The sequence below is a fragment of the Thunnus thynnus genome, chromosome 9 (assembly GCF_963924715.1).
Source record: "Thunnus thynnus chromosome 9, fThuThy2.1, whole genome shotgun sequence".
In the NCBI taxonomy this organism is placed as follows: domain Eukaryota; kingdom Metazoa; phylum Chordata; class Actinopteri; order Scombriformes; family Scombridae; genus Thunnus; species Thunnus thynnus.
In genome coordinates, this window is record NC_089525.1 from 26,543,127 (window position 1) to 26,560,577 (window position 17,451).

The following is a 17,451-nucleotide window of genomic DNA, read 5'->3' on the forward strand; positions in this document are numbered from 1 at the left end:
TTTAACTGCCTGCCAGTCTTTGAGATCATTGGTTTCTTAAAAATAATTAGAGCTTTACATTGAACATGTTATGATGGTGATGGCTCATGCTATGAATTTACTTCAGAGAAGAAATTTTAAAGCTTTACACTAAAACACATGAAGCTGAGAGGATAAAGTCAATGCGGAAGGAAAAAAAATGAAAAGAAAATGCATTTAATTAAAAAAATGTGATGAGGAATCCTGTAAATGCCACCAATAAATGCCTTTTTTTAAAGTAGATTAGAGGAAATGTTAATTATTTTCTTAACTGCAAGCTAAACTTTTGGGATGTCATGTTAAAACAAACAAGAGAACGTAAAATATGTTAAACACAAACCTAACAGCAATACAGATACGCAGCTATCTTCTATGCATTGCTTCCAATTGACGCAACAAAGATTTGCCCTCTTCAAACAGAGAACCTCAATCCTCCATCTCAGGTTTCCAGCATGATCAAATTTGCACTTCAAACCATTGTACCCATTTAATCAGCCATTGTGCATGCCCGGCCAACCACTGCAGAATTTCTAAGCAAAATCTCAGACTGAGGCACACAAAGCTATCTTTGATTATACGCTAGCCCATGGGGAAACTTTATCAAACTCCTCTCCTTCCTGTGGAGAAGGACCAGGTGACTAGCAACTACTCAATTGGAAGGCCATGTTCTTTTTTCCGCATGCGGCGAGGAATCACGCCTTTGATCCAAAGAAAGGCAGCTGCAAATGCCTCTCCAGATACCAGCCCCACCAATCGCGTTTCCACTTTCTTCCACCAATCAGTCTCGAGCACCAACCATAATCCAACCTACTGCTGCTTTTTCTACATAGTGATTACTCCCCTTTGAAAAGCAGTGACAGCATGTGCAGCAAACAAATCAGCGTTTTAAGATAAAAAGGATGAAAAGTGTGCCCTACTCACCCATCTCATTGTCCGATTTATTGTCCATTTCCGTGTCAGTGAGTGTGAGTGCTGAGTTAGAGCGACTGGAGAGGCATGAATTCTGCCCAGACTTTGCCCCCGTTCCCCAAAGAGTCATGGTACGTTCCGGTGATACAGGTTCATGGTTTTCTGTAGCGACCGGTCCTCTCGAGTAGCTGCTGAGTGGGTGGGAGAGGCCTGTGTCAGGGCAGAGTGCCAAGCCTCTGCGAGCCGATGGCTCACAGATCCCGAGTTGCCTCAGTGAAAATGTCTGCCCTGTGAATGACAGAAGTTGTAAAGTTTAACAAACCAAGCAACAACACAGTTAATGGCCAAGACCGGGACTACTTAAAAAAACACTTAACCTAAGAGCAGTGTGGAAAGGGAGGGTGGGATAATTGTTAAATTAAAGCCTCTCAAGCTACTTAACACTTCAAGATGCTAAGAAGCATTTTCTTTGACTCAAAACACAGGACAGCGCTAACAAACTTTGTACTTTTATTGACTAAGTGAGAATTTTGACATTACCTAGTTGTATTAGACAAACAAACCACCAAAAAAATCAAGGTTCTTGTGATCATCTAAATGAAAGAAAAATTGTACCACCCATTTATTATTTTATAGTTTTCAGAAACTGTTTCAGACAGAGTCTGTTCCACAATAAATCATCACCATACATCTGTTTTGTCTTCATTTGGAATTACTTGAGGCTCTGGTGTTCACTGGAAATAAAATAATAGTCTGCCATGCCTTCAAAGACACTGCAACATCTAAGTAAAATAAATTAATTCATTTTTTTAAAAGAAGACACAGGCATATTGCCAATAAACAGAAATACCTCACGTCAAGCTCGTTAGAAAGCCCCTGAACGGAAAAGAAAATTATGCTAAATGTTTTGAGAAACATACGCCATGAAAATCTATACCCAGACTTCCTTTTTGATATATTTATTTTAAATGTATTTCAGCTGTAAATACCGTCTACACTTATAATGTATTCATTTAATTAACTTAAATCATTGGTGCTGCAATGCTTTGTTTTTTAAAAGATTTCAAGGTGAGATGTGTCAACACAGAATATTTATGACACACATGATGATCTTGTGGATATTAAAAATTAGTTTCTGGTCATATTCATGGTCACAAAGGGAGAGGATTTTATCATGTATTTTGTGTAGTTGGAACTGGAGCAGAACCCCTTTCAGTTATGTGTACCACATCTGAAAATGAAAAGGTTTAATCAAAATGCACAAAAGCATCGCCTTTTACTCAAATCATAGTGCAGCAAACTACATTTTGTATTTCTAGTTATAAAGTGAGATTTTTTCAGATTGCCTATTTTTATTTAGACAATATCACCAAAAAATTCAAAAATAAAGACAAAGTAAAAAAGTGTACCATACTAAAAATTACTAAAAAGTCTGATAATGCTAAAACGCAAGCAAAAAAAAAAAAAAAAAAAAAAAAAAAAAATCAATATTATTATACTTATTCACCATCTCGTACACAGCACAATGCGCAAATACTATCTGCACAAAATGTGCTCCCTTTCCATTACCAGATGAATAACATTAAATCTGACATTTATTGTGATGATGTGAGAAACAGTCGTTAAATGCCCAGATTTTAAAAAGAAATAAAGGAAACTAGCATTCTTCCCACAACTCCATCATAATCCCATTAATTCCAAAATGGGCACCAATTAGCACCAAGAAAATGGAAGGGAGTAATGGATAGATTTTCTAATTGCAATTTTATGAGCCAAAAGAGTGCCATAAAATAGAATAAACTGCCCAAACTTTTTAATTATAGAAAGTGGGACAGTTTCTAACAGCCAATTAAAGGAAAGGGTTATTTACTGAGCATTTTCCCCTATTATTTTAACATAATCCAGGGTATCAACAATTCATAAGGTCAGAGTTGCCCGCTGTATCCGACCCCTATGTGACTTTTCTCTGAAAGTTTGGTAGCATTAAACTAAATTGTGCCTTTGTTTGACATTATTTAATTGTGTTTACACTGTCCAACACACTGGCATCATACTGTTATTTCTTGTCAAACTTGCACAGATAAAGTGGAAAACAAAACAGTAAATTGGTAGAATTTGGTAAACAGGACAAACAATAAAATCCTTGCATCGATGTTCATTTACTGATGATTTTTCACACTCTTACAAATCAAATGAACATGGATATAAAGATTTTCTTGTTTGCTGTATTTACGATCAAACTGGAATCCCAGATTTATCGTCAATGTGTAGTCTTCAAATTTGGAGAAAAAAAAACAATTTCTGAGTTAATACAGAGATTTTTAAGTACAAATCATACTTTTTTGTAGCAAAGGTCAACAGACTGGTGTACTCTGATAATATGGGCCTTTAAGTGTCTTCCACATATCTTTGGTAGCCTCAATAACCACCCCACTCATATTAAAGGATATTCATCTGACAGACATTGAAAAAATCCAACAAAGGAATGAATGGAGTAAACATTTGATCTTGCTAACCTGGCCTGCTGTACTCTACACTTTCCTTGTGGACCATCTCCTTGACTCTGCCTCCGAACAGCATTCGTGAAGGGTCATGGTCAAAGGCCTGGAGCGTCTCGCTGGAGCTGTAGGATTTCTGAGTGGGTACGCGGCAGGCTCCCTCCTCCCGGTCAGCCGAGGAGGCGGTATAACGACGCTCCCGATCCTTGTCTCTCTCGCAGTCTCTCTCTCGGTCTCTCTGGCTCTTGGACAGCGAGCAGAAAGGCCGCTGCTCCCTCACCCGTTCCATGCTGCCTGCATGCTGGGTATCCAACTCCCTCCCCTTCACCACCGACGCTCTCCTGAGACACTTGCCGCTGGATTACTTCTCTCTTTTTCACCCCTCCTTTTCCTCCTCTGGTTGTGATTCTCCTCCTGTACCGATTTTCCTCCTATCACCCCTCCCCACTTCTAAACCTCTATTGGTCTGTCGGTCACTTCTTCAGTCCATTCAGCCTTCCACCCACTCTACCTGGAGAAAGAAAGAAAGAAATGGGGAGGAAAGGAAGCAAAGAGTTCAGATAACACTAATCCATTTGCTTCATCTTGAAGAGCAAACACTTATCCCTTTCTCATTGCCCCACCCCCACTGCTACCTCCCCACCTCTGAAACCTCACCCGTGAACTCTTGCCATACACGACTCCCCTCTTAAAAAGATCACCGACTTATTCCGCCTGTTTGAGCCTTCAAAAATCAAGTTAATCTACAGTGTGTTGATGTTTAAAAGTTGTAACTCACACTTTTCCCATCAAGCAAAAGCAGTTTGATAAAAATAAGCATAAGTTTCACACACAATAATATATTTTTTTTTTTTTGAGTGAAACATTTTGAGGTGCTCGGAGGAGCTTTTCAATTTACTCATGATGATTGTCCAAAGTTGACATCCACCAAGTGTCACATGCTGGTTAAATAACAGATAAATCAATATGTCACGCATCACGCTGGCCAGTGACTTTTTGACATGATGATATCATGCTTTAATTTTTAATTTAAACTGTAACGCGTACAGAATTATAATTTTGACCCATTGCATACATTAACCTAGTGCCAGATTTCATACACACAGAATAGCAAAAAGACTATGAAAAATGCATAATGCACCTATGTATTTTAGATACGCAGTTTCCCAGGCAGCTAGTGACAGTTAAGTGAAATAAATGAATGGGTTGAATTGCCTAAATTATGAAAAAGCATTTTTCACCTCTTACCTTATTTACCCATGTAAATAGTTTTATTTGCCCGTGTTTTGAGATGTCTTTCTCTAAGATTTCTGCCTGCACTCCAACACAATGGATGCCCATAGAGCTTCATTTAAAGTGCTCAAAGCACTAAAAAAATGTTTTTTAAAATTTCAACAGCAATCTGGTTTTCCAGAGTGCTGTATTTGTTGCTCATAGATAGAAGATATTTCTTCAGTCCAGAGTTACTGGGGAAAAAAATCAAACAAACAAAAACAAACTTGCATGGTTAGATACCAGGTGTAAGTGAGAAAATAAGGTTGTTTTTTTTTAATAATTTAGGTGAACCGACCCTTTAAACATTTTCTCATTTATGCTACTTCTATTGCTATCATGTGGCTAGTTTTGGCTTTATTTGTCAAGGTTTTGAGATATATACTGTACATATGTCTTGATTCCTGCCTACACACCAAATCAAAGTAGGTAGAGTGGAATTTCATTTTTATGGTGCTCAAAGCATTAAAAAAAATGCATTGAAAAAATAAAAAAAATCAGACACATTTTTCCAGACACAGTGTTCAGAGGCTTCACTGTGATCTGTTTTCATTGAAACTCATGAAAACAGTCTGTTCTATGGATTATCAAGGGTAATCATGAACAATACTAGCTCCGTACACCAGATATATGGGAAAAATATGTTTGTTTTGTTTTTTAATTTATTTTAAATTCAGGTGAACTAAGCCTTTAAACTGTATGTCATGCAAAATTATACAATTTACCAATATATGTGAGAGCACAAGTTAACCAAGTGCTTAATTTATACATAAAAAAGCAACGGTAACAGTGAGATAGAGAAACCCTACATATATGACTTTACAGTCAATGTGAGTTAAGTAATAGTTCCATGTCACACACAGTACCCATGACCTAACTGTACATCTCAGTCTCTCTGAATGCACTGACCGAGTATTGCCCTAGTTCACACAAACATTAGATATATCCGTGTTAAAATCTTTAACTTGTTGGAAATTCAAAGAAGACACTCACAGGTGGAGAACGTGCTCTAAAATGTGGACAAGTGGGAATGAGAATGTGACTAATCCGCAAAAAACCCTTGAGTGGAATGTGGATGGGAGCCCCTGTGTGTCAGAAGTGTTTATTACCAGCCATTTTCCACTGCCTCCTGACACACACACACACACACACACACACACACACACACACACACACACACAGAGACTCACATGCTCACACATGCCACACACACCACACTTTCATTTCTCTCTTGGCTGAGCTGTAAGACTGGAGTATCAGACTCCTTTCCCCAAATGAGATCTACTTCGTTTCACATCAAGCATCAAAACCTTCCAGTGAGGCCAGGATAGCGCACTGTCGCGCTTGCAATATAGCACGGACCCCGGAGTTCCCAAAAACTGAAGCAGTAGCGGGTGGGGCGCAGGATGCAGGGATAATGAAAATTGTGAGCTGTTCTAGGCCTCTTCAACTTATTTTTTTTTTTACCCCCTTCGCTCAGAGTCGCTGGATATCATTCTGTCCCCCGACGCGCTGAGATGCAATCAGTGACACACTTTTTCGTAACCCTAACACTCAACCTTCAACACTACCCCACACACGCTTGTTTTTTTTTTTATGATGCCACAGGACATCTCACTCCATCTCATCACTTTCAGGATATTGTACACATCCATCCAGATTGGCAGATTAATGTACAGGATGAGTGCAAGCAGACACGCCCAGAAGCCTCCCTGATTACGATTCCCCCTCTTCTTTACGGGCTTGTAAAGACATTTGCCGTCTGAAAAAAAAAAAAAAAAAAAAGCTAATGCTACAAGTCCTACCCACTGAGCTGCAAGCCCCCCACTATAGGAGGAATTAGATTTGTGTCCTAATCAGCTATAAGCCCTTGAGTGACCAGGCATGTCCCTGTATAAACATTTCAGCTTTACTCTGAGGACCAGAAGATGCCATCTTTTTCACAGCTCATCAATGTGTCCTGCTTGTGCACATAGGCAGCACATGGGGACACTATCAGGATGCAAGAGAGACATTCATGATAGTTTAAATTATGTACAAAAGGTCATAGAGGCTCTTGAGGGGATTCTATTGTGTTTCTGCAGGCTTTAAGTTTCAAAGGTTTTAACTACAGTATGAACTAGACTACTTTGAGCAGAGAAGAATAAAAGCCAGTCTGTCTCGCCTTGATTATGCAAAATCTGCCTCTTGTCACCCTGCTGAGAGTACACACTAATGCACACCAATCTGTAAAAAAAAGAACGAGAAGCACAGAAAAGTCGAAGTAATGGGAAGATGTGTCTGATCAAGAATTTTTGGACGTAAATTCATGAATTCTTTTAGTTTTCTTGTATCACTCACTTCTACATTCCCTTTTACCTTTGATCACGCAGGTGAACCAGGACAGTCACTCACCCATGACCGCTCAGCGGAACAGTCGACACTGCAAAATTAGCGTCACACAGAGGTCCTCTGGCGAGCCACTGAGGCAAGGAGAAAGACAGTTCATGATCTACGCGGCGGAGCTCTACACACGTCCCAATGACTCCCATGCCAGTTGAGTACAGTCCCCCTGACGCCTGATACTGTCCTACACCTCTGCACTTCTTTGAAGCATAAACCATAAACCATCTGTATAATGTGGTGAGAAGAAACGTGTCCAAGTCAATTGGCTCTTCAGGGCAGTTGGACAGGTTTCAAGGATGAGATATACTTGTTTCATGTCTGACATACTGTATTTTCATCAAAAATGAGAGTGGGTATGTTTTATGCTTCCAACTTGGGGATGTGGAAGGAAGATCAACCTTTTAAGATATCTTGGAGCTGATAAGTTATGTTATACAAAATGAATTAAATAAGCAGATGACATTCAGTATGTTATTCATCAAAGGCACGAAAGGTAAAGACATTTTTTGATGCTTCGAGCGAGGATGGTCAACAAGGAGAGCAGTGCTGAATCAAATAACTTATTGATTGGTCAGTAGACAGAAAATTAACCCTCAATGATTGAGTAAACATTTAAGTCTTTTATCAAAGAAAAATTCAAATGATTCTCTGGTTTTTAGCTTTCTAAGCGGGAGGATTCGCAGATTTCCTCTGTTGTATTTGAGTGGCAATTGATTATCTTTGGGTTTTGGACCGTTGGTTGGACAAAACAAGTCATTTGATGTCACGTTGGGCTCTGGGAACTTGTGATGGGAGTTTTTCCAATATTTTCTTACATGTTGTAAATTAAGTGATGATCAAAAAAAGAATCCACAGATTAATAAATAAATTTTATAACACTGTAAATTGAATATCTATAGGTTTTGGACTGTTGGTACCACAAAACAAGCAATTTCCAGATTGTGGGTTTACCATTTTCTAGACTAAATGATTAACCGGAAAAACAACGCTCAACAATGAAAATAATCGTTATTGCAGCCCTACTTGTAACATATCTCATATATGATAATTCTACACAAAATTGACTATATAGATAAATACGCCAGCCTAAACTGAGCTGCTACACACTCCTGACAACAGCACACAAAGCATTTTGCAAAACAGGAGTAGCCACCACTGACCAGAATGCTGAAATGGCAACTCTTCGCTAAGCCTTTGTTCGGTAATTATATTTCCGCGGGGCTACTGTACATATCAGCTCAGATATCCCTGTCGGTGACCTCTGTAAATAACGGTAATAAAGAGCGCACTTGTCGTTGCCGGTGTGTCCCTCCAAGACAATCCACCTGTCACCAAGTGGCCTGGCCCGCCCACACCCCCCCCCACACACACACACACAAACCTCCCCCTCCTCATCTTGTTGTTGGCCATTTGCCGGAGCACAGATCAGACGGCTCTCAGCCACGGGGAGTGGTGAGAGTGGTTGATGGAGCTGGTGGAGATCAGGGCTGGCTCCCTTTAACACAGCCAGCACCTCCAACAATAGCCGCCTCTGACAGCTTTGCATAATTCATCTTGTCGAGTCTCTCTCCCTTTCCTCCTTGACGCTCCTCTCTCCCTCTCCTCTTTCGGTTTCTCTTCAGTTCTTTCTTTTTTTTTTTTTTTTTTTTTCCCGTGCCTCCCGGCGCTTGGAGAAGGGGAGAGGGAGAACCAGGGCAGTGTTCCATCAGATGCTGCCTGTTTCCCCCTGACACCGGTGATTTTGGAGACACAGAAGTGTTTGTCTGCAGCACGTTTCCCAGACTTTTTGAATTCTGGATGCCGTCTGAAGCAGATTGTGCTCGTTCTTTATCGAGGCTCAGTGCCTAAATCCCTTGCTGCAGTGGGAAGCGTACGACTATTACCTAAAAATACACATATAGGAAGATCAGTTGATCAAGAAAATTGATAATCTTAACTTTGACACGTGAGTTTATATGTGAGGATCTGATGCTAAGCTGCTTTTCCGTGCCGTTTATCGACTTGTAACGCTCTGTAACATACAGAGTTTTGTTTTTTGGCAGATTACTATGATTTTCAGTTTCTTAATCTTGAAATATGTATAGTCATTGACTATATAAGAGAGTGACAGATAAAGAGATGAAGAAAGAAAGTGAGGGAGGGAGGGGAAAAAAGAGCACACAAACTCATGACAGAATTTATCTGCAATTAAATTTCAGCCTCAGCTATATCCTTAGCATACTTGGTGACGGGATGAGCTTACTACACTCAGTGAGACTCTTAGGAAAGATGATGAAATCCTGCTCCATGCCAAGTCTCTTGTCTCAGTGTATGATGCAGAATATTCACAAGTGGAGTAAAGTGATGCAAATCTCTGATACAGCCACTTCAGATTATGGAGCTTGAAGCTTCATCCCTCATAGTTACAGCACATTTAAAAGACAAACAAGGCTACTGTGAATATGAAAAACAAATCACCAAAAGCTAAGCTGAACCCACAGTGTTTTTTTATTTGTTTGTTTGTTTTTTACTTGTCCGTCACTGGAAAATCATAGTGGTCAATGTCTAATCCTAACCATTTTGCTGCTGCTTTTTTTGTCTGTGAGAATTAAATAATAAAAGAGGGGCATCTGCCAGCGCCAGGATACATCATAATAAGCTGAGAAGGAATGTTTACAAATCCCCCAAATAACCCTTCACCACTGACAGTATGAGTTATATATTCATTGAATCTTTAGTGGAAAAAATTGCAAGCACAGCCAAATTCATTTTTTTAAAATGTAATTGCTAGGTGTGGACAATTGGAATATAAAAAGCATGATTTTATAATGTTTCTCCTGCTCGATCTCCCTCTATCTCAAATGGTAATAGTGGGTTATTCAGTGCATTCATACATACGGGCTCCAGCATTTATCTGTATCCAAGGCTACAAGTATTGAACCCAGCTCTTATCAAAATAGGCGCCCCCTTCCATATCACACACCCAATTACACCAGACAGTCTTAATTCAATGGGCCACAGTTTGCTGTTCTCTCAAACTGGCATCACTGCAGTATTATTTCACACAGGGGATCTAAGGAAGTAATGATGTTCATGTACATTTGCTTAATTGAGAATCTTACAAGACGGTGTCAACAACTGTCGTCTAATGCCTACTCATAATGAATTGACTCCATGGTGTGCAAAAATAAAATCAGCTCCACAGACCTGAGGCAATTTATAGACAAATCCATGATCGACCCATTGTTACGGAAATAAATTAAATTGCGGTGATACCGCAGCTGCATTGTAATGAAGCCACAGAGCAATCACAACGCCACGGAGGGTGATTGAAAGAATAAAATTCACATCATATCTGTCCACAACAAATCAGGTAAACAAAAGAAAATGGGTTTGAGACCTTGAAAAAAAAAAAAAAAAGATTTATTGCAGGTATATTATTTATTTAGATCAACAGTGGTGCCCTTTTTAATTGCAAATTCTCAATCAAATATCAGTCTTGCTTGACGGTATAATCTGGACATCTAGAGACGTTATTGTAGCACTACTGTAGCCCGTCAAAAGAGCACTTACTGAGTGGCTGAAAATCATTACCCAAACTATATTTGAAATGCTGGGAGCATACAAACCTGGCTAGCAGATAGATACTCTAACGCAAACGCAGCGAGATATTCTAAAGTGCTGACATTGGGTGTCATTCAAATGCATCTCACATGATTGTACAACAAACTAGGGGGGGAGGTGGAATATACACAGCAATCATATAATAGTGGCAGACAACTGAAGAGTATGAGGGACAGCATCAATGGTGAATACTGCAATGGGAATGCAACAGAGTGCTGCTGCGACTGATGAAATATATAAGATCTGACCACACGGAGACGGTGACCTGCTGTCGAAGTTTCAATCGAAATGATCAATCTAAACAAAACACGCTTGAATAATATGGAATTAGAAGAAATACAAATTGTATGCACACAATGAATACAATTTTTGCACTTTACAGAGAATAATATATTGGGTGTATTTTCTCTTTAGGCATATTGTGCCACATAAACTATACAATATATAAAGAAACTGGAGGGTTTTATTCTCTAGTTGTCAGCGTTTTAAGGAGTATGTAGGTCATGATGGAACACTATCAGAATACTGAGAGACTGCAGGCCTTATTAAAGAAACATCAATCTGAAAATTCACCAACATTGCGCTGATGTCTCTACTTCCAGGGGTGAAACTTAGAGAGTCCGCCCTGTAGCGATTGGCCGAGACCAACTTCCGAACGCGCACTGGTCTCCACTGGAAGTCAAAGACTGCTGACCTGTATACCATTACACTGACTTGAAGTGGCCGGTTTTACACTCTTCAGTGGTCTGGTATTCAATATTTTCTCTTCTTCACCCCGCTGACAATAAAGAGACAGAGGAAGTGTTGCCCACTTGCTTCATCCATGAACCAGCACCTCCGCCTTGTCCCCATCAACACTCTTCATCACCCGCCAGACCTGCGTCTTTCAGCATCACAGAGGTCGTGTCAACTGAATTATTGAGGCCATCCAGCAGCTCCATCGACAAGCATAGCTGACGCCCAACTTCCCACTGGGCTGTCCAAGGCCCACAAAAGACCAGACCTGAGGCTCTTGGCAGGTTGAAGCTATTCTGGGAAACCTCCTCCTGGGCTAATATCGCTTTGAGCAATTATAGACTATTATAGAGCCAAAGCTCAAACATATTTTTACACATGTGAAAAATAAAGCTGCTTCATCAATATTTTAATGTGAGCTGGACATCATATAATATTGACTTATATACTATATACAGCCTCTGACAGAAAGTGTTGCCATGTACTGTCCTTTTAATATATAACACATCCTGACTTTGAATATAATGTCTGTATTTCACGAATGCTGAGCCTAGAAAGCACGCAGGTATTCACTCAGAGCAATTTTCACAAGCAGAGAGCACAATGCATTTCTATTTTGTTCTCCCTATGACAGAACTAAGCACATTTCTGTCTGTCTCTCCCTGCCAGGCTCAACCCTGGAGCGTGCAGGGAGAGTTGCACTGTTACAAAGTCAGAGCCACTCCTCAATCTTGCCACTTGGTCTTGACCCAGAAAGTCCACTGGAGCATGCTGAGCCATAAATGTTAATCTGTAGGTTACAACAGTGTAAAGCGGTGCTGCTCCCAGAGCTGGACCAGCAGGACAGCATCCTGTGGCTAATCACAGGTGGCTTTCATCTCAGCCTGCTTTGGCCAGAGTAGCAGCAAATGTTCGAAACAAAAACCATGAGCTGTCCTGCTAGCATGTTCACTTTTCTTGATTTTCAGTAACCCATACACGGCTAAAGAACGGCTTCTACTTCGTTACAAACAATTACCGACTCGGCTGTTTTGTCCATAAGCACCCACGCACACACACTTACATCACAACACATTTGCACATATGCGCGCAATGAGATTCAGGAATCAGTTTATATTATGCACAACACATTAGGTCATGCAGTTAGTCTACAATAGCCATAAGGCGGGTACAGTAGCTGCTCCCTTGAGAACGCTCCTCTGCAATCAAAATGCAGTGGCAGGTATCACATTATACTGAGCAGATATACATTATGGAAAATACTACATAAATCCATTTTGGTATTAATATTAAACTCAATTTATATTCTTAGCAGTTACTCAAGCTCTTTGAGGCCTTTTTATTTTAATTTAATAAACGATGTTTATCAGCTGGGACCCAGACCATACAAATCCTTTACAACACACCATCATGACTTCAGACACAGCAAAAGGCATATACCGTCATAAAACAGCTTGCATCCATACCATGGTAGGTTTTTTTTTTTCTCTTGTGCTGCATACAATGTAGTTAAGGACCACAGTGGTAATGCATCAAGTGCTGTCACTAAATATCCTTACTCTAAGCACATTTCAAGAGCATGCAATCTCCTTCCCCCAAATCCTAGGGTGACTTTCAGCGATAATTTGGCAACTTGCAGGAAAAAAGACATTTTCTTTTTTTTTGCCACAGCAAACTTCAGCACAAGTCTCATGTCGGCGTGCCGATCCCAAACAATCCTCACACCTCTTAAACATTTCATTTGATCATTAATAGCTAATGCACAGGTATGAGTCCATCCACCATCCCGAAATGCGTTTTCTTTTTTTTTTAAGTACTTCAAGATCCTAAATGCATCATGGCACGCTTTACCTTCACACCAACTATTTATCATGATGTCTACCTGTTCTCATGGGAGGAAAGGCAAAATGAACTGAGAGAGAAAACAGGTGAAAGAGAGTGCAGCAGACAATAGCCGGGCAGGCTGCGTGTTAATAGTAACAGATTAGAGGGCAGCAATTATGCAAAGTAAATATGACATGGAACTGATCCGTCGAGCCCAGGGAACTGTGGGTAGTTTGTCAGGCTGCATTAACCTTCACATGTTTGCTCAGATGTGTTGAAACAGGCGACTCGGCAATGCTGTTTGCCATATCAAATGTTATAATTCATAAGGTCATCTTCTGAGCCACTGTCGGCATCCACAAGTAATAAGGGGACATATTATAAAGTTGGTGCAAGGCTGTGCGTCAGCTTGCCTCTATATCTCTCAGATCTTAGAGGAGTAATTTTTACTGAGGCAGAGGACTCATCCTGATTACCCCTTAACAATCTATAAAACTGTTTAGGGCCATATTCAAGCTGGCATTATCCCTAAAGGAGGCAGTTCTCATCACACAGAATATTAAATTCTCCACAGGAATAATGAAAGGGGAAATTACTTAAGGATAGAAACATGGAGTGGCAGTGTTGTGTACACAGTTCCTCTAATATTTCTGAATTAATTAGATGATTTTAAGCTCCAATCGTAGTAAAAGTCACCTCGAGAATTTCTTCCTTTCGGCTGGATCAGAAATTGTAGTCACCTGTTTTGATTAGTGGGATTAAAAGGCAATAAAGTTTGAAGCTGGGGCATTAGGCTAAAGCCTCAATAAGGGTTCACCGCAGCAGGCCTAAATGTCTCAGTGCTACATGTGTAATCGTCTGCTACATTATGGCACCGTGTATACCAGACAAGCGTAGACAACAGTAGTTATTGCTTTTTTACTGTAGAGCTGTGCAAATAAATGTTTCGACAGCATAGCATTCGCCAGAGCGCTGTTGTCTCCAGGTGTAATTCTGAAAAGAGTAAACACAATGAAGTCAATTTACCCAAATTCTGTAGCAGTCAGTCACAGCCGTATTGTAGGCAGAACATTAGTACCACAGATTGTGATGTCTCATTCAGGAAAGTAAATTTAAATTATTATTGAGACCTTGGAAACGATAATACGAGCACTACCCGTGTTCTGGTGCGCTATACAAAAACCACATGTTCAATATCACCCAATAAGTGTCACTGTAATGCCTTTAAAGGCTGGCACAAGGAAGATAGACTGTGTCTCTGGTAGTTTGGAGCCGTTCTTAGCTCTAATGTGACCCATGACACAGCCAAAGGCTTAAGATTATGAGAATATCGATCACTTGGAGACAAATTTTTCACAATACACCTGCCACTTTACACCTAACAAAAACGCTATTTTTCCATAATAACAGGAGTAAATTTGAGGACGTACTATGATTTGCCCTTCAGCTGCCATAATTCACCGCTAAGGCCTGAAGTGGCAAAGATATGCATTACTTTACTATTCCAGTCTTTGTCACAGGAGGAATATGAAACAGAAAATGGCCTAAACTGCTGCAGTTCCTCAACAGAACTCAAGACAATAGCCATAAATCAATTTAGCCGGACAGATATACTTGTCCTTCTGGGCTATCATGTGGACTCAGATGCATGTGTTTGCAGATTGCTCATAGCCTGATCCATGCCACAGTGAAATCAGATAAACGTTTCTCTCTCTGAGTCATACCAAGCACTGAAACAAGTCACCGTGTTATACTTTAGCTGAGACACAATAAAAGTAGCGAACGAATCCAGCTGATGTCCAAACCCTTTTTTTGTCCAAACACTTTCTAAAGCTCCTCAAATTATGCTACTTATGAAACACAATCAAACCACATCATGAAATTACACATTTCATAACCATTTTTTTTTGGTTGTCAGGCAACCGCCCCTCTCGCCTGATGCAGAAAATACAACCCTAAAAGTTCCGGCTCCAGCAGGCACACGTCTGACCCAAGAGGCGTTAAATCCCTGTGCCAAACACAGCCTTCCTACAGGCCTCTTTCAAATTCATTCAGATGCTCTGATGAAGTATCTCCACCTCCTGCATCTCTGGCTGAAACTACAGATTCGGAACAGTTTAGCAAGTGTGTTTGTAAACCTGAATTATTAGGGGATTGAGCGTGTTATCTATGTAGGTGATTTACACCCCAGTGAGGCTTTCATGCTTTGTGCAGATAAAGTCAGTCACTGGAGCAAATCCACCTCACCCTGTCAACTCTTGGCCAGAGGTCTTGAAGAGGACACTGAGGTGAGAGGTGATGGAGACCGGGAGGAAGATTATGTTCTTCCTGTCATCCTTACAGTTTAATGTAACTTACAGCAAGCAGCATTACATTTTTTTTGTAACATTAACAATGATCCAAATCCTACAAAAAAAATTAAACCACAAGATTAAAACAAATGATATACTTCCTAAAACACAGCAGATGACTTTTACAAACTACATCTTTAATTTTTTTTTTATTGTTGAACTTTAGGTTGTCATGCATTTCCCAAATGTAGAGCTGTTCAGAGAGGCATACATCATGCTCAACCCTTGTACTCATTAAAGCAGTAGACTAATTCTGTTAAAAATCCACAGGGTATGAATCAAAGTGTGATCTAATTTATTTTTATCAAGGTACCGATGTGAAGAGAGGCTGGGAGCCCCGGCGGGTTTCGGCTTCACATCTTGTCAGGGGAATATTGCGGAATATTGCAACAGAGCGTACAGACCAAATTAGACACCATTATTGAAGACCGATTCTGCCATTTATTTAAATTGCGCGGGCGACATCCATTTAGAACCGATGCAAAGGATAAAAAAAATACTAACAGCACACTGACCTGCATGCAGACTGTGTGAGCCTGTCCGAGACAGCGGCACATAAACTTCCAGCGGTGCGCTTTAGTCCAAACTTGCAGGCAGCAGTGGGCAGAGTGCGTCGCGGTGTCTTTCTCACAATAGCTGCGTGTGCGATTTGGCACAGTTGAAATTCTTCACAGACACCATGCAATCCCTCCACAGAACCCCCCCTTTTGGCTCGGACACACGTTGAAACCGAGCGTGCAACGGCTCGGAGTAGTGGACTTTCTGCGAGGATGTTGTGCCGCGTTGTGGTTTCAGGAGCAGAGAGCTTCAGCTGCCAGCTTCGTGTGAAACGTGTTCTTCCCAGTCCTCCCCCGTGGCTCGGCCAGCCAATACTTCCAACAATGCAGTTGTCCCCTTTCAGCAGGGGAGGTAACACAGCCTATGTTTCCTTTCGCCCAGCAGTACGGGATGTTTTAAAAAAAAAAAAAAAAGACAGAAAAACTCACTCGGTGAGGATGCGGAGGCTCAGCAGCCGCTCAGCTGCTCTTTTGTCCTATATTCACTTGTCAGCTGATAAACTGCGCATCCCGTCTCTTTTCTTCAGCGTCGCCTCTGGTCTGCCTATCACCTCTAATGTACTGCTGTAGGCCGTAAATTAAAAAAAGGACGGTAAACTATGACCTCTTGTATGTGCAAACAACCGCACGTGTGAACAAAATTAGGTCCATTATCATAATTTATTTTTATTTTTATTTTATATACTATTTTATATACTAAGCTTGTATCAGTTTATCATCCAAAGCTAGAAAAATACGCTCCATAAATTCAATGTGAAACAGAGTAGGAGTGGATTTACTGCCTGTGCTCCATCAGCCTGCTCTGTGCTCTTCTCTTTTTCTGTTGAGAAGCTGCTCATTAAGCTTACCTATGGTCGCGCGCGCTGCCATATAATTGGCCAACTCTCAATTCTCCAATTTCTCACCTTCACTCTGACAAAGTGAAAGGGGGGGAGCAGCCTGATGTAAATAAATGTGCTGTTTCCCACAGAAGAGCAGCTAAGGGTTATTGAAGTTGTTAATTAAACTGTTAGATAAACAAGAAGACCTAAACGACTTGCTGCTCAATTGAAACTTCTAGAGACGGGGCTGTCGAATAAGCTTCACCATCTGTGGTTGGAATTGATCAGTGGCAACATGGATGTGCAATAAATATTCACAATATGAGTGCTATCAACCCGAACCATTAAGAAATGCTATTACTCTGATACATTTCATTTTAAGATTTGGTCCTCAAGCCTTTCACATTAACATACAGTGGATATGAGCATGCTTTGAGGGTTGATTACCTCATTTTGACTTGCCCTTTCGTTGCTGATT

General features: G+C 40.5%; 1 protein-coding gene across 4 annotated transcripts in view; it reads right to left on the reverse strand.

Annotated features, from left to right (window-relative positions):
• si:dkey-237h12.3 (teneurin-3) overlaps positions 1 to 16,746 on the reverse strand; it is a 143,699-nt gene extending 126,953 nt beyond the window's left edge. For all 4 annotated transcript variants that reach the window (XM_067599885.1, XM_067599884.1, XM_067599883.1 and 1 more), the window contains exons 1-3: positions 16,111 to 16,746; positions 3,444 to 3,936; positions 940 to 1,215 (exon numbers count right to left, since the gene is read on the reverse strand). In XM_067599885.1, the coding sequence (XP_067455986.1) occupies positions 940 to 1,215; positions 3,444 to 3,714 (547 nt within the window). In that variant the 5' untranslated portion in view covers positions 3,715 to 3,936; positions 16,111 to 16,746. The remainder of the gene's footprint in view (positions 1 to 939; positions 1,216 to 3,443; positions 3,937 to 16,110) is intronic.
• Positions 16,747 to 17,451: the final 705 nt, after the last annotated feature.